We start from the raw sequence: 18477 nt of genomic DNA, 5'->3' as shown, positions 1-18477 counted from the left end.
AGTGCTAGTGAGGTTAGCGCAACCCCTGGACTGCCACATCTGTCCAGAGGAGAACCACCAGGACCTGAACACAGTGACCTCCAAAATGAAGCCAGATCCTGAAGACCCAATTGCAAGCTCCCCACAACAGAAAGCAATGTCATTCAACCAGCACCATGCGAGTCTGAAAGCTTGACTTCACCAGGCAGTGCCAGAGATTACACAAGTTTTGTCCTCTTCTGTAGTTTTGACAAATCCCTTAATGCAAGACGGTGTAATTTAATGTCCTGATTTTCAGAGATGCTGAAGCAGTAGCAGTTTTCATGTAAATTAAATACCAATTGACAGTAGCTGCTATCCCTCAAAATTAGACACAGCAACAATTCTGATTCTGTAATAGCCCCCCCCATACACCCAGAAAAGAGGACAAGACGGAGCACGCTCTGACTGAGCCTGCTGCTGCTCAGCACCACTACGTCCTTCCAAAAATCCTACTGCCACAGAAATTTCAAGAGGACTTTCAAAAACATGCTATTACTCCATTTTAAACTTGACCACACCAGCAGTAAAATGCCTACTCTTGCAAACAGTACAATCTCTTAAAGGCTTCCAGCATGTCAGATGTTCTGCATCTCACCTGAAACAAGAGTTTGCTCTTAACTGCATACTACACGGAGTTTTAACAAAGTCAGCTGTGTAATTACTGTACTTGAGGACATGGACTAATCTGCATGCAAAGCTTAAGTGGCAGTTTGAGACAGATGCTGCTGACTTGGCTGGAGTCTTCTACAGTTCCCATTGCTGTAGCATGGAAGCATTTTATCTCTGTAACACACCTTTCCTCACAAATACCACAGAGGAAAGCATTTTTAGTCTGGTTTTGGAGAAGAAACACTGAAAGGCATCAAGATTTCCAGGGTGAACTCAGACAGAGTAACACAGTCACTAGAACAGGGATCTCAAACTGCATCTCCCCCAGCCTAAGACCTTATCATTGGACCGCTGTAAACTGGGCTGAGCTGGAAATATCTTGTAAACAACACGCAGAATATATTATCCTTTTTCTTTTTTGTTTTCCTGCTTTTATCAGGTTTAAGTGTAAAACTGGATTTTAAGCATGGCTGTGCTGATACTACTGCAAGCTGCTGATTAAGTACGTTTTCAGAAGCTACTGTTCCTGACATAAGACAACTCAGTTCCATTTTTGAACAAATATTTGGATTCCCCCCTGCCCCCCAGTTTACATCTCTTGCTTCCCCTTCTTTTCATCTTCTCCTCCCCCTTCCTTCAAGGAGCACACAGCCTCTGAATTAGCAGCTGTTCCGAGAAGAGCAAGGCTGCACTCCTCCCCGCTTTGTCCCAGAACAGAACAGGGACTGTACTATAAAAATCCAGTGTTCTGGGGACAGGCATGAATGGACAAGAAACAGCCATGACTTGTCTATCCTCAACAGTAAATTCTATGCTGAAGAAGAGACGAATTAAACACAAGAATGCAGACATTAGAAACAAAAGGCTAAGTTAAAACAATATTCAGTAAGTAAAAGTGAAAGCAAATAGACCCAGAAAAAAAGGAAAGACACACCAGCACTTTAAAAACGGTAAGCAGTGGTGTGGAAAGATAACTCCATCAGGAATTGAAGAAGTTACTGCATTACATAAAGCATACAATATGTGATAGGAAGCCTTTCACATCCCAAGTAGACAATGTCACATCAGGGGGATGGGATACAGCATCACTTGACCAGTGGTACATAGAGAATGGCAAAGACTGCACTCAACTATAACAAGAAGTGTATGTACTGGAGATTCGGATGAAGGGAATCAAAGCTTCAGCAACCACCAGGTTTTAAAATCAAGAATGACTTAAAGCTTAAGAGAAACTTAGGATGCAAGATTACAAGTGTCCAGTGCTACAACTAAAATATGCTATCCTTTAACTTGTGACTAAAAGGAGATGGAAAAGCATATAGATACTTCAAATGTGTAAAGACTATGACTGGAGATGAAATATTAGAAGTGTGCTAGTTATCACTGTTATTCAGAAGATGAAATTACAAAGAAGGTAAAATTCACACAGTCTTAAACCAAAGAGAAAATGCACTCTAACAGCATGAATCAGTAGGTCACAGAACAGGTAATTGCTTCATCACAGCAGACTTACCTTCCCTTCCTGCATCCCATCCCAAATGCTGGTATTTGAGATTTAGATCAAAGTGGAAGGCAACTAAAAGAAATTAATACTGAACAACGAAACAGAAACTGAAAGCAAACCAAAAGAAAGCAAACCAAAAGAAACTGATTTTTTTCCCCACTAGTCAGGCTTCAACACAAGGGACAGTACATTCAGATGACAGTGATCCCATAGTGTAACATCTGCATAATTCTGGTACAAACCTATCAAAATTTGCACCAAAAAAAGTGATGCCAAGCACAGAGTCAAAGCTTATGGGAAGACTATAGTTGTGAGTGGTGGAGGGATGGGGACAGGAAAGGCAGGAGAACAGAACCACAACAGAGCCTGTGCACTGACCAAGGTTTCTACTCTCATGATGGGTGGGAGAACTGAAAAGTCACTTGTGGCTTAACAAAGTAACATGCAACCTGGTTTTTAGGAGAGATTGTTGTTATCTGGATAAAAGAGAACATGCTCTCTCACTGAAAATTGCTACGCAAGCAGAGGAATTGGGAAAGGAAAGGTAGAGCTAAGATGAGAAAATCCAATGCATCCTCAAACCTGGAAACATTTTATATGGGAACAGTGGCAGTAACACTTCCAGTCTAAAGGAAATGGCAGAGGCACATCAAACTGGAGGAAAACAAGACTCTGTTTTGCAAAACAAGAATATTAAGTAGGACATAACAATACACCACAGCAGCAATATCTGAAACCCAGTGACTGCAAATTCAAAAAGCCTTGGTAATTTTGTCATTAAATGATTTAATTCAGCAACATTTAAGGTTTTGTACCTCTGCCTCTGTCAAACAACAAAAAACAAAAGCCACCACAACACTAAGAAATTTCACAGTAATTCTGAACAGTGATTCAGAACACCTATTCTGTCTCATAAACAGCCTACTAATTAAGCTCCTTGAGCTCTACTAACCAGTTTTTCCAATGCACACAGGAAAGTAATTTATTCCAGACTGGAATGCAAAATTTAATATTAGCCACACAACCTGTGACCACAGCATTTTTAATGTGATCAGCAGAATTATAAATAAAAGCTGCAACCTGACAGCTATGAAGGTTAATATGTAATAGTTAGATTTACGTAGATTACTCTACACAGCATCTGGAAAGATGCTGAGAGAAGTAAAGCCACTTTATTGTAGTCCAAAATGTCCTAGCTACAAGAATTTCGCTATCCATCAATACTTACGACTGCAGAGAGCCTACTTAACAAACCTGCTTTTTGCTTTGAGATACATCTTTCAAACTTTAGAAGAAAGAGCAGAAATTGAAATATATTTCAAATGTTTATAATATTCCTTTTAGGTACTTGCAGGTAATAGAAGTAATGAAAAAGAGAACTGCTTAAAAGAGAAATTATCATGACTTCTTGTGTACAAATCTCTTCCTTTTAAAGGTGGCAGATTTCATCTGTATCAGCCAACACCTTCTCCTGTGACACTATCCACTGTATGGCACTGGAGGTACCATGTACTGAAGTCATGATTACAAGCTATTCTTGCTGGCCAACCACCACCAAAACCAGTGCAGGTTTTATGATGCACAACTCTTGTAAGAAACCTTTTCACAATATTAAACATGCAGGTGGTAAACAAAGAAGGAAAACATACATATTTTTCCTTCTGTTTCCAGTTTGACAAGTACCTAAACATACCTAACCTGGAGCAAGTAAGTACAACAATCCTACCACCAATAAACAAAACCAAGGTAACAAAGCAGTAATTCCAATGTAGTAGACAGCATAAGGGGGAAAAAACGTTAGCAGTCAAGCTCCCAAGCTGTTCATATTGGTTTGTGGCTGGTTGGTTGTTTTTGTTTTAGATAAAGCGGCTTCCAGAATAGGAAAATATTTAAAGAAAAAGTAGAGAAATGGGAGAAAGATGCGCTGGTAAATAGAAATGACACAGATATAGCAAAGGATAAAAGAGGAGTCTAAAAAAGGAGCTGCTGGAGAATACTTCTTTCTTGTTACATGTTCTATATTCTCCTGCCCTACCTACCATCCTCACAAAGGGGAAAGTCAAAACACCCCTTGCATCTAAGCAACAGCATCCTAAGGAAGAGGAGGGCAGCTTCATTTTGTGGGTCCTAGTATGCTGTAGTAAGAGGAAACCCACTGATATCTAGTTTGAGGTGCTCTAAAATGTATGTGAGCACAGTTATCTGTATAGGGCAGTAGGCACATTAGACCTTCTACCACAGAAACAGCAGCCCCTCTACTACAGTAGTAATTAATCATACTGGCAATGCTGCCATTTGTTTGCTTGCAGGTGAGTATGACACAGCTTTTTGTCCATCTGCTTTTGCAATACCCCTTAAAAACCACTAACTGTGAAAGAAAAAAAACCCAACAGACAACAAAACCAAAAAAACCAGTCCAGGCCATTGTGAATAAAAATAATAGAAACATTCAGGTTTTTTCCTGTCAAGCTGATATATTCCACTGATTAAACAGATGCTGTGAGAGTCTTAAGAACAGCAGCACTAGGTCAGGGCAGAAGTCTGCTTAGTCCAATATCCTGGAAGTCAGTAACTTGCACTGAAATTCCCAGCAGGTGAAAGTAGCAACATCTGCAAAGCCAGTGATGCATTCTGCTCAAGAAGAATGGAGAACAGCAGCTATGTCCAACAAACCCCATCAGGGAGTCAGCCAAACAGAGCCAGTGAGCAAAGTCAAAGAAACGGATTTGGACTTCAGTGATAAAACACTTTCTTCCCCTCCTTCTCTACTCTTTTTGGAATCAAAATCTGATGAGGATCACAAGATTGTGGCATCACATAAATGGAAAACATGGCACCTGAGCAAAACCTGTCTTAATAGGCATGCAGAGATGCAGAAAGGCCTGAACAAGACTCAGGCTGTACCACAGATGGTTTACAAAGTCAGTGGCTGCAATCCTCCATCAATGACCACTCCAGGAATGAAGCACAGGACATGAAGCAGAATGCTGCTGAAATCCAAAGATGTATGCTTGTCTGTTGACAAACGCTCAGCATCAGAACAACTTCCAACAGCCAGTAAGATTACCAAGAAGGTTATCAGTGCTGACTAAGCATGCAATTGCCAGTGAGCTGCATATAAAGGTTGCTGGACCCCCAGTTCAGGCAGCAAGAGAAACTAATCTTCAAATAGGAGAAATCAATAGATGATGAGCAGCATTACGGATGTGCAGGTGTAGAAAATTGTGGTAAATCCCCCTCTCTGCATGTTCTTGTGCATAAACCAGAAATGAACACCTCTTAACCATAAGTCAAATTAAGATAATACCCTAAGTTTCATGGGATCTTGCAGGGCTTTTCTGGCTGTAGAGAAAAGCACCTGCACACTAAGAAGTCAAGTGATGAGCTCTGCAGCGGAGAAGGGGCAAGAATTTCCTGACTCACTGAAAAACAGCTACTGCAGGCAAGTAATCCTGGTCATAGAATTACTAAACACCACCTTAAAGTCAAGAAGAAACTCATAATGCAGCACTGATAAAAAGCAGTCTTGTGAAAAGGGAGAGCAGGAAGTAAGCCACTTTCAAAACCATTTAGACTGGTTTTACACAGGGCACTTGCGCTCTTGGACAAGCTGTCTAGCAAGAGCAGTTGGGGAGACAGGCAGAGGTGACAGCCACAGCACAGCGGTGCTGCTTGTTGGCATGGCTGAAGGGCAGAAGGTCTTGAGTAGCAGGGAACAGATGAATTGGTGGCTAAGTCAGCCTCAGAGCCCTGACAGGCATCTCTCGGTGTGCTGTCTACTACTGCCCCGAAAGACCCTGTCCAGTTAGAAGATAGTGCATCATTAGTGGACACTGCTGCCAATCTCTCTAAGCTTTCCTGGAGCTCTCTCATTCCTTTCACCCCCTTTCTCCTTGTCCTTCTTGAACTAAAAGGAAATAAGAGAAAGGGTCAGGGACAGAAGACCTGTGCATGAGTGCTGAAGCACAGCGTCTGTGCTTCTAGAGGGACAGGCAGAACAAGGGAAAAAGGACAGACAACACAGGAGGTTAAGGATACACTGTCATCAAAGAGTTCCACCATTTCACCAGGATGTTCCCTGGTAAACAGTTAATCTTCAATGCAGATGATATGCAGGATGCAAAACAGTCTCAGACTAGAAAGTCAGCAGACACACTGAGAAGCTTCATAAATAACCTTCTATCTGGAAGTCACGATTTTGGAGGTGTAGGTGTGCTTGTGCTGTTGAGGAAAACCATACTGTTAATCCTTCCTCACCAGACTTGATGGAAAGGTGATGCTATTTACGCAAACCAAGCCGTCAAAAACGGCGAAGAATAACTAAATATGCATTGAAGACATTTAATACCCTTCAGAACAAGCTCAGGATTGAAACTGCTGGAGTTAATTGGAAAGCTCTTTCACAGCACAAGGGTCATGCCTCCCTGCTTTCTGCCTATTTGCCCCAACACTCATTTCAACTGCTTTTTTCCAACAATCAAGAAATCAAAATTCTTTTGTTCGTTGGCGCAGAGAATGCACCAGACAACTGCAGAGAGGCGATAAAGAAAATGACGGATGCAAATCTGACCACTTTCCTCAGCATTCAGAACACACATCAAACCATGCTCAGAAATCCAGCACTAAGACCCTCGCTACCGGTTCTACGCTCCTTCCCTCCCACTGCTTATAAATTTAGTTCAGATAATGCAAATCTTCATTTAGATAATCAATATTTGAGGATTGTCTAGAATCTGCAGCCCTTAGAATAGGATACGCAACACTGAAATTGGGTTTATCTCTGCTGAAGAACAGAATAGACCTCAGGAAATAAGGAGCTATAAAAATGAAGTAACTAGGCTACTAAATTAAGATCAACTTAAAGGTATTACTGACATTCAGAGTTATATATTTAGTCTCCAAAAAAAAATTCTACATTTTAGGTTTAAAAGACTCTGAAGCACGTCTGGTTTTTTTCATGTCTTTAATATCTTTTTTTTCTGCACACTACTGGAGGTACCTGACAAAGATTATAACCAAAAACTGAAGCATGCTCTGTTTCCACCTGATTCACAGAAAGCATTTTCTTTTTTTTCAGCTCTAAAACACACTATTTTAAACTTCTGCTTTTCTGGACTCTTCACTTTCAACTGCAGTTGTACTTCTCTACCTGACCACTCTTTTCTCAGTGCATTTTGGCCATGCACTCGACACAAAGAAATAATTACCATACGAGTCTCCTCTATCTACTAAAATACAGTGAGGCCAATCTACTATTCACTTAACCTGGCATTATTTTTCAGACAGAGAACTCTAGCAGAGTACTCTGCTGCATAAGTCTTTTTTCTATTTCAGCAAATATTAAGTCTTTTGCTTGCAAGGAAGTAAAATGCAAAAAACTGCACTGCTTCTTACAGGGATTCCCTATACTGCCAGTTTGAGAAGCACCACAAAATACCGCCTTAAATGCGATCAAACCAAATGCCAAAATCGCGTTCACTTTGAAATGGTGAACACCACAGTAAGTTTTGTTTGGTTTTAATTTCCCTGTCCTGAAGGATTCTGTTAATTCTCATCTACCACTGGAGCAAAGCAACTGCTGCTAACACTCAGTCTAGTCTAACAAGATCTGTACCAAGTAAATGATCAGAGATCAGTGACTAGTCACCACTGCTTTATGGAGAATTACTAAAAACCCCTTCCAAGTCAACAAGGGAATAAACCACCTCTACAAGGTATTTTTCTCCTAAACCCTGTTATTAGGTGGGCTTATGCCATGAGGCATGAGTGTTTACATACTTTCTAAAGAGTTTATAAGTCTTATCTAACATAATCCCTACCTTCTATAATCCTATCTGTTTAATGTATTTGAAGTGGGGAAAACCGCTGGAACCAATAATATCTCAAAATGGAAGGCACTTTCAAAGCACAATCAGTGAATTCGACATCAAATGTAAAAGTAGTTTATGCTCAGATTAGACTTTCAATCATCTAGGATCAGGGAGCAACACTGGGTTTCACAGTAAGCTATATTTATCTGCATACGGGTCATTTTTTTCTTCCAATCAGAAATGCTTTTGGTAAGTCCTTTCACAGAATTCCCACAGAAAACATATAAAGCACTGGTAGCCTTTGTATCTGAAATTCTCAGTGACTACATGTTCTATCTGCAGCTTCTATTTCCCCCCTATGACAATGTGGCACAACTTTACTAACATCTCCACAATGTCCAGTTGAGTCTTTCCAACGCAGATGTAACCACACCATGGTTACCTATTATCATGAACTGTATTACCAAAAGGCCTCTTTCCTTAACTCAGTTCAACCATTAATCCTGTTTTTGCTTTGTCTCTTTCCATTATGATGGGCTTTCAGAATCCCCCCTCAATCCCAAGATGGATACCAAGACCCCTCGCTCATCTCCTGTAACAGGCAACAAAACCTCCCATTAAAATAGGCAAAGCTTAGCTGCTGCCCAATGCAAACACTGGGCCAATACTGGAAGTCCTCTGTTGACTAAGAAAAGCTTAAGCAGTGTTTTTCTGCTACTGCATACTTGCCATCAGATTCAAGAGCTTCCCTCCTGGAGAGTCTCACTGTTGGGAAACATAACCACACCTGGCTTCCTTTCCCTCCTGCCTCCCTGACACAGTGTGCAGTTAATGGCTTGTGCTCCTGAGGATACAGACCATCTCCACCCACTGCTTTCAAAACAGCTACTGATTCCAGGATGCTGAAACTAAGCATGAGGCCCCCCAATTTCAGGAAACTCCAAGCATGCAGTCTCTGAACGGTACATTCCATATAGAAACACCAGTTCAGTGCCATCATTCACTGCACACAGTTAGATAAATCAGATCTGGGTCTTTGTTTTTTTACAGCAGCACCCTTTTGGTACATGCTGGTAAGCTGCTCACTGTACTGGGAGAGAGAGAAAAAAAAATTCACACTGGGCAGATAATATCAACTTAACATAGTTTGGACATACTTCTGGACCAGAAGGGGTTCACAGTGGCTTGCTCAGAGCGCAGGCAGAGCATCCTCCTCAGGTTAGGAATTTACTGGTCTCTATGGAGAAATAAGCACTGAACTCTGCTCACCTGGAAGGTATTTTCCTGTACTCTCTCATAGGGCTGCATTATTTCTGACTCTGCCCTTTTGGATCTTTGACCGTATGTTTGAACATCTGAAGATGAGGAATGGACAATCCATAACTTCTGGAGAGGACTATAGGTAAAATATTCAGTATTTCTTTCTCTCCTAACACATGACAACACACAAATGCTACTGCTTTGAGTCAATAGCTTGCCTGTCCTGGATTTTCACTGTGATCATCAATATTTATACTACACTTAAATGCCATGATTATTTCTCAACTGTAGTTTTAATCTAAATCTGCATCAGTCTTACTATAAATACCTAAAATTAAAATGAAAGATGTAAATCTTTGTGCATAATCTTAAAAAAATTGCAAATTCAAAAGGAATGATTTAAAAACAGAGTTGCATTTTGGACAGAGGAGCAATGAAGTTCCTGATTATGCATGCAGAGAACATCAAATCGTCCCACACAGCAGGAATATGCAAACTCTGTCATAAGTTAAGTGATGCACAGAAATCCTGTATCAATAAGCATTCAGCTTTACAGCGCTCCTGAATCGTTGTAAGATATGAAAGATTGAGATCCAAAGATTTTTAGATACTGATCACTTGAAGATTCCGAGGTGTTAATTCCTGTGTAGATTACGGAGAAACAGAAATATAATCCTTTAGATCTCAGCTAAGGCCACCAAATCAATTAAATAAATAGTAACAAATATCGCCTTCTCCCCCACACAATCTATGTCAACAAGGACAACTCACTTGGCCAGCAGCAAGTACAGTGTCTCTGACGGACACTATGCTGACTGGATCTTTTGTTTTCAAACACGGGACAAAACAAGTTCAGCATTTCTTCTCTCAAAATTTTCTGATGCATTCAAGCCCTCTCCTTCCCCAAGTCAGGAAGATATCTATCACAGGCCGCCTCTGGACTACAGAAATAAAGGACATCCTCAACACTATAGAGCTTAGAGTCGCTTATAAGCGCTGAGCCGCACACCCATCTGCAGCTGTAGCCTTCCTCTCTGAAGTCACCTCTCTCCATTTAACACTGCTCTAAAATGTTTATGCCATTTAGGTTTTTTTAACTCAAGTTCCTTCTCATTTTTTGAGAGCAGCTGATTAAACCTGAACAACTGGGTTGTTGGACGAAATATGCTGTAGCTATGAAATGGTACAGCAGGGACCAGTTTCACTGTTAATTTAAAATGCTAGAATTAATTAGGTAGTGTAAATGAAGAATTTAATAAGCACACTTTACAACCACAAGTTCTGCCTTTATTAAACACCCCTGCCAAATGAAAGCAACTATCTTCGTCTGGTTTTCCTTGTCTCATTCCCTTAAAATCTCTGCAGTGAAAAAAACCCTGTTTTTCTATTGCAACCCCTCCCCCATAATTAAAATGTATGCCTGACTTCCATCTCCTTTTTCAAGTCATTAGCATCTTTTAAAAATGCTACTGTATATCCTGCCTGTTCTGAGAAGCTACCAAACAAAACCGAAGTTTACCATTTTGGTTTTGAATACCAAATTAAAGGCTGTCTTAGAAGCTGTCATTCCTATTCAACTCAGTACGGTGTACTACCAAATTAGCATATTTTTTTAGTAAAGGAATATGCCTGTTTAAATATGTGTCTTTCCAAAGCGAGGGGTAACATCACGAATCAAGTTTCCTAAAAAACCCTACTACTCTTCTAAGCCTGCAGAAAGACTCAGAGCAGATTATTCCTGACACATATTGTTTAATCGATTTTAAAATAAATACAAAAGTTCAGATCAAAATCTCTCAAAGGGATCCTCTGTATATTTAGAAGATGTTGTTTAGCTTTGAACTCCTTGAAAAAACACAGTATTTTGGGAGCCTAGGCATCATTTCACAAAAATCTGTCCAATTCTTTAACAGGACAGGGGAAATCTAATCTTTTCCATGATGCAATTCAATCCTATCTAGGCTCAGAAATACATTTGAGATTTTCTAATATGGTTTTGCCAGGGTAACTATTTAATGGCATTTTTTGGTTTATGACCTTTTCTATTTTTCTTGAGGCAACCTTTTTCTTCTGGTTTTCCTTGATTTACCTGATAGCAAGGAAGAGCAAGGAAGAGACAAATTTACTATCTATGAAGACAACCCGTATTGTTTATGGTAAGAGCTCCAGTGCTTGTCTAGAGGCATACTACAACAGTGCATGCTTAGCTGAGATGTATTAAAACCACAAAGTTTTGAACAGAAACAGTGAAAATCCCCAAGCAGACGAAACCTGAATTGCTTCAGACTTCAACCAGTTCAACAGAATAGCTTAAAGATTTACTGTTTCTTCTGTAATCCAGCTTTCACTGTCAGAAAATCTACAGTGATTTCTAATAAGGAAAAAAAGGAGAACACCCTGAGAAGCCAGTCATTCCTCTAACAGGCTACTGGCATACTTCCACCCCTCCCCTCCCAATAAAACCCATAAAATCTCAGAAAGCCTAATGAAGAACACACTTACATGACGATCCGGAAAGATGAGCTGGGTATGACCTCAGTGCATTTCCATTTTGTTACTCTCAATGTTCTAAGAACCTTTAAAAACACGGATTGTGTCTGGCAGAGGACTGGATTCGATTTACTAACTCAGAATTCAATGTGAGGAATGAACACGAATCCTAAAATTTAGTAATGTTGCACAATGCCTTGATAACAGGCCTGAAAACCTTGGCAGATTAAATTCAGTTTTCAGAAATGGCACAGAGGCTTCGGAGGACGAATTTTCTTTGTGAATATGGTTCTTTTGTACCTGTATCACTTTTTAAAACATGTAGGCTCCTCAGTCACTCAGAGGTGATGTCCTCAAAGCATCCAATTATTTTAAAGAAATATTCCTTTGAAGTATTTTACTGCTCATGAAGATTTATGCACTTCGTACAGAAAGAAAAAGCACAGGCAAAGAGCTACCCCAAGAATATGTCAGAAAATCATATAGCAAACTTCTCACATCTTCACATACAGAAACAAGAGCCTGGAGATGGAATGAAACAAAAAGAATACTGTGTCTAGCTGCTGAAGTAATGGCTCTCTGTCCAAAGATGGCCAATTCTCTGAAAACAGCACAATATCTAAAGTCTTGAAATTATACTGCAAGGGAACCACCATGAATTTGAGGGATGTGAAAAGAAACTCATGAAACACAGGACCTGCCATGATCAAAACTCAAGCTAGGCACATTCGCCTCCTGCAGATGAGGGTTAGGTATCCACTGCTGTCTGAAATAACTGAAGTAAACTGCAATTTCATTTCTCAGATTATTTTCAGTCTAAAAGAAAAACAATGCTATGGAGCTAAACTGGTCTGGAGGCACATATCAAGGTCGCTATGTCACACTGGGATACTGGGACAGCTATACTTAGAAAAGTACTTCAGTTATTTGCATGGCAAATTTTGGAGTAGGAGCTTAAGCAATTTGTTTTTAAGTAGGAAAAAGAAAAGTAAAGAATAAGTAACAGTCAATTCCATTTTTTCAATCTTCCTTTTAATACCCCTGAAGCTGTGGCCAAATCAGAAGAGATACTGAAATAGATACATCATGGTCAATGTGCTGAAGAAAGCTCTGCCGGACTACAGTTCTGAGGACTTGAGCTGCCCTGCAGCTACTGCCATTTGTTATGTGCCTTGTGTTTACCAGAACATTGCTGTATGTCAGGAAGTAAATAAAAAAGAAGCATTGCATGTTTAAAAGCACTAAGCAGATCCTCCTAATGCTGCCAATAACAACAGCTGCCAGGCTGTTATAGAAGTAGGTATGAAGATTTGCATTTTAATTCCTCATCTTTACACGGTGCCTCTTTCCAGAGCGTACACCCAAGCTGCCAGGAGTGCATCTGAGAGGAGACGGCTCCTTTTCTGGAACCCTTTCCTCCCCAAGGCTGCTGCTTTCTGTGCTAAACATAACAGCACTGGTGATGCACTGAAGAGCAGTGAAATTTCAGCTGTTCCCCACCTACGGTGCGAGCAGACACACAACCTATAAAACTAACCTATAAAGCAAGCTATAAAAGCTGACTGTTCATCCCATCATCTTCTTGTGCATCAGCGAATCCCTGGCTGCGGCAGCAAGGATACAGAGCAGGCTACTTGCACCTACACCTGTCCACACCTCCTCTACTGGTAGTGCAGACATCTCTCCTCTTTGAGATACGATCTGTAATGGGAGGCCTTTCTTTTTCTAAAGGCACCTTACCAATGGGTGTTGCTCCACGTGGGAAAGTATCATGGCAAACTGAAATGTTTTCAGGGAACAGAGTTCATTAAAAAATATCTATGAATGTCTAAATGAAACCCAGAGCAGTGGTACCCAACTACAGACCCGTGCTGTGCAGAGCACCGTGGTAAACAAGCCATGCATGCAAGCATGCAGAACCATCCTGACTTAACAGTGTTAATAGGCAAAATTCTGATGAAGGTGTGGTGTGGTTCAAAGGAAGTTGTCAGAATTAGGAATGGTCGGTTGACTACTCTCCTACCACTGAAGTCAATGTTAAATAAAACCCAGAATGATCAGGAAGGTAATGTTATCATCTGAGCTCTGCTGCAAGAAGCTGCACAATGTGTTATATGCATGAAGACTTAATGTTCATACCTCCCCTCAGATCTGTATGGAGGCTGAAAGACAGGGGACTTCTCCAACAGCTGTTCTGTACCAATGAAAACTAAAGGCTTACCACGGTATCTACAGCATTCCCAGTGATAAGCACTTGCAGTGTAAGCACCAAGGTTCTGCTGACCCCAGATGTAAACTGACCCTGATGCACATGAAGATAACAACATGGAGCGCTTACCTGTAATTTTGTCTCTCACGAGCTTGCAGGATTCGATTTCACCGATGCTCCCAAAGAGACTCCTGAACTCCTCCTGGGTCATGTTCTGGGGTAAATAGTTGACTATGAGGTTGGTTTTGCTGTCATCTGTAGCAGCCCCTGTCTGCATGGGGGAAGGGCAGTTTCTACTGTTGCTGGAGGGTCCATTGGTTGTATTGGAAGTAGGGCCATTCGACACCTGAGGCTCCATGGTGCTAATTATCTACATCAACATAAAAGGAGAAAGGAAAAAAACCCTTAAGTTTCATAGATACAATAGCTATTTTTAAAGACACTTACAAACGAATGAGTAGGTAGCATTCATGGCCAATTTAGATACTTCAACAAAAAAACCCGGCTTGATTCCTCTGTTATTGTTGCAAAGTAGGTCATGCTAGTCTTTGGCTGTGAGCATATACTAAGATGCAGCTAAAAAACCCTTCTTTTTTTGTTAATGCGAAGCTGATTTCTGCTTTCATCACACAGCCATTTTCACAAATGTAAATTTAAACCACATAAATTTAATTATAATTTAAGGTAATAATCATAATTAAAATTATAGTTCCATTAAATCAGATGAAGTAAGTGTATGGCTCCATATGAAAAGGTAAAATATTTTACCTATTTAATAACTGTATCACAGAGTGCAATGACAACAACATTAACCAGGCACAGTCAATCTGCAATGTGTTGTCATTCAGATTGCCTTCAGTTAATAAACTCAGTGTCCCAAGACATACCATTTACCGGTTCCAGTGATGACCTATATTCTCCAGTTATATTTTTCACTAACGAACTGACACCTCTTTAAATAATAAAGCCCTGGATTTGCAATCTTCAGAGATACAAAGGTCTTCAGATATTTACTGGAATCAGAAAGGTTTAATCAGAGAAAGGCTTATCAGGCGCAGGTGCAGGCTGGAATTCTAACAAGCACGTCTATCTGGAAATGTGAAACTCCAATTTTCACTGAACAGACTCAAATAGACCTGTCCAAAAAATGACAAATAAGAACCCAGCTTAGCAAAGTGAGTGCAGGACAGTAGCCCCATTGTCACCAGTGCCACCAGTCACGTGAGTAAAGCTGCCTGCATGTTTATCTGCAGAATACAAGTTTAAACCCGAAAACTGCGCAGGCAGGCAAAGGAAGCAGAAAAACGTGAGTACTTCAAGCCTTTTCCATATAGGTATTTGCCTCCACTATGGCTTCTAGCCTGCCTTCTGTCACCAGCGCTGACGAAGACAGGACATCATCTTAGCCTCAGACATCATCTTAGTCTCAAATCTGGGTAAATTCAAGCAATGCAAATGGTGGCTTTTGCTCTCTACAGTGGAGTCTGCGATGCACAGCTTCGCTGGTGTCTCCTATCAAAGAGCATCCCTCGGATGGGCTCAGCCTCTCTCCATCAAAGACTCAGAGAGTCAATAATGCAAACTGCTGCCCCAGGCAAGAGACTGCACTGCCCAGGGACAGGGACAAACACAGGGAGAACTAAGGGCTAAGACACCACACACACTGAACCTTGTGTTCATCCGATCCTGTAATTATTATAATTACCCAAGACTTAATTTGCTTTCTTTTTTAAATCCAGGGAGGTACATGTTGTGACAAATTAGGCCTGTAATTCAGAAGGATGGGGGGACACACACACCAAAAAAGGGGTGTCTATTCTAAAATTAACTACATGAGGGTGGCTCACACGAAATAGGTCATATTCTGGTCAATTCTATTTTTATTTACTTATTTTTCTTAACTGAAATGCTTCAGTGTTAGTTTTAATGCCTTGTTTAGGAAACAACCCTCTTTTTCATCAATGGACATAAGTTTTGAATTACCTTTATTTTTATTACCAAACCCAGGAATAGCAAACTGGCTTTAAATGAAAAGAAACCTTGCCACATTGCGCTTAACAGAAAGGCCTTAAGCGACACAGCAGAATCATTGTGAAAATAAATGCTGCAGGAATAGCAACTTCTTGAAAGAAATCGGCACATCCAAACCAGAATCCCCCTGCCAATTTTACCAGCCACGTGGCACCGAGCACTGCTGACATCTCTGTCATGCTGAACCAGCCCCGTACACCCTTCCTTCCAGACTTCCCGTTTTACCCAGTATCAGCCATCCCTCCTCTTCTCAATCTGATTCCATACATGTATTTATTCACACATACTACTAAATGGCTCAGATGCTGCTAAATCTGGTTAGCTCGGGATTCCAGCTGGAAGAGCACCCTTTGATCTCGGCACCTCTATGACCCCACTGCAGTCACTGACACCAACTCTGAGCTTTGCCAACAGCCTGCTGCAGAGTTGGGGTTTTGCACCCCAAGGCTAACGTGCTTCAGCAGAGCAGTGTGTTTGTGTATGCTGAATCGGCATCCACTTGATTAAAACTGGGGGGAAAATTCCAGTTCTGACAATAAGACATAGTCAGAAGATGACTGAAGCGGCTGATATGGTTAATTGCAGCTTCCCATGTACATTTAAAACCATCTGACCATATCCTTTCCAACATAAAACCCCCACAAGGTAAACCATCATTTTAGGGGCTGATCTTGCCCTCCTAAAGGTGACAGGAATATCAACCACACCAGTGGTTTCAGTTACAGCAGAAGCAGGACTTCAGCACAGCGCACTGAGGAAGGTACATCGCCTGTTATTAGCCACAGACACAAAAGCTATCTATAGTTCCCCACAATAAACAATAATGCTGGATCTTTTAAAATCTGTGAAAGAAAACAAAATTTGGAACTGGCTGGTGTCCTACATACGCAGTTTGCAAATGCTTTTTAGTTACATTTTCAGCATGCTTACCTTCCACACCAAGCAAACAAACAGAATTCAACTCAGATAATTTAGCACATTCAGAACATTAAGCTGCTCAGTAAAAATCTGTTCTTGAACAAGTAGATTTCCTCATATAATACTTCATCAAAATATCTTGGCACAAACTAATGTTGCACCAGGTGCTGGGTTTTCTCCTTGTTACTCTCACTCAACTCCAATTAGGTTTTCCTGATTTTTTTCAATAGGAGAAAGGAAAATCAAGGCACCTATTTGCCCTTCAAATTAGTGCAAAGTTGTAGGTTACTGAAAATTGATTTGATACATATATAAAGAAGAGATAATGGATAGAAGGAAATGCTGAAGAATTATTAAATGTTTCTTATAGGCACAAAGGAATAATACTTGTTTTAGATGTACATACTGATCCACATCATTAGTAAACACTTGAATTATTGATGGTAACAAAAAGGTAAGCCCTAGCTCTCCTTTCCAAACATTCTGCCATCTCCCCTACACATCTGAAGCTCAAATCCACTCTTAGGAGTTCAGTGTGCATGCACTGGGACGTTTATTGTCTATGACTGTTTTTAATATTAAGCAGTTGTTGATCCCACGTCAGGCAGCAGATTACATAAGAGCAACATTATTTATTCAAAGACTAAATTTCAACATGCCATTCGCTGTCTTTTTTCTACCCACAACACTAGGATTTTTCTTCTAATTCAATACCTGTCTTGCAATATGAACGTTTTTGAAACAGATACTCTAGTTAGCTGGGCATGCAGTTAACTTTCATTATGCTTTTATTACTGGTAATGACATTTTTTAACACATTAAGGTATAGGGCTGTAATTCAATTCTACAAAAATATCTAAGGAGGCTGTAAGTTCATCTAACTCATCAAGGGCTTACGTGGATATGGGCAAAACAAATGTGGAAAACCCAACAGTGACTTAACCCCAAAGTAAATCTTTTAAAAACAAAATCTACTCTTATCCTTTGAAAAATCAATATTACACCTCTATAAATGCCACTTAAAATTAGCAACATCTCTCTGCTTTTGTAGATCTTCTCTGACCCAATTTAGACAGCTACTACTGGTCTCGAAATATAACAGTGCAAACGTCATGTGTGATGACATTCACATGCTACTGGTATAAAGAGGGATTTTGTTTTGGGTTTGGGGTTTTGTTTTTCACTTTTTGGCAACAACTTGCCAGACTCTCAATACTGCATCACCATGTTCTATACAGAGGAGAGCAGTATCTTTGAGGAAGAATAAGCTGCAGTTACTGTTGATAGACATTGATAATTTAGCCACCGATAATTTGAATATTCTATCTTTAGAACATTTTAAAAAATACTGTCTGTGACAGAATTTAAAGACTGTGATTTTGTAAGTTAAAGGCAACCCAGATTTCAAAATCTGGATGTATTTCATCAGACTGCTGCTTTTAAAAATGACTTCTTGGTGTACTACTTTTCTCACTATGGTTATGTATCAGCAAAGTATGAGGTATTTTAGTTTGACAGATTTCACAAAGACATGCTTTGTTGCTCGGGAAGACAGCGTAAGCTTTGCCAGTTTCTGCAAAACACTGCTTACCAAAAGGCTTGGTATAACCCCTCCTACAAAATAT

The 18477-nt window shown here is 40.3% G+C and overlaps 1 protein-coding gene across 5 annotated transcripts in view; it reads right to left on the bottom strand.

Moving 5' to 3' along the window:
• ELAVL4 (ELAV like neuron-specific RNA binding protein 4) overlaps positions 1 to 14267 on the bottom strand; it is a 39555-nt gene extending 25288 nt beyond the window's left edge. For 2 of the 5 annotated variants that reach the window (XM_010015016.1, XM_010015019.1), the window contains exon 1: positions 14033 to 14267. In XM_010015016.1, coding sequence (XP_010013318.1) covers positions 14033 to 14261 — 229 coding nt within the window. In that variant the 5' untranslated portion in view covers positions 14262 to 14267. The remainder of the gene's footprint in view (positions 1 to 14032) is intronic. The other 3 variants (XM_010015014.1, XM_010015015.1, XM_010015017.1) reach the window with 2 other exon arrangements.
• Between the last annotated feature and the right edge of the window lie 4210 nt (positions 14268 to 18477).

This window comes from Nestor notabilis, unplaced genomic scaffold (assembly GCF_000696875.1).
Source record: "Nestor notabilis isolate BGI_N333 unplaced genomic scaffold, ASM69687v1 scaffold345, whole genome shotgun sequence".
Taxonomy (NCBI): domain Eukaryota; kingdom Metazoa; phylum Chordata; class Aves; order Psittaciformes; family Psittacidae; genus Nestor; species Nestor notabilis.
Note: the sequence above shows the minus strand (reverse complement) of the source record. Positions and strands in the feature narration are given on the sequence as shown.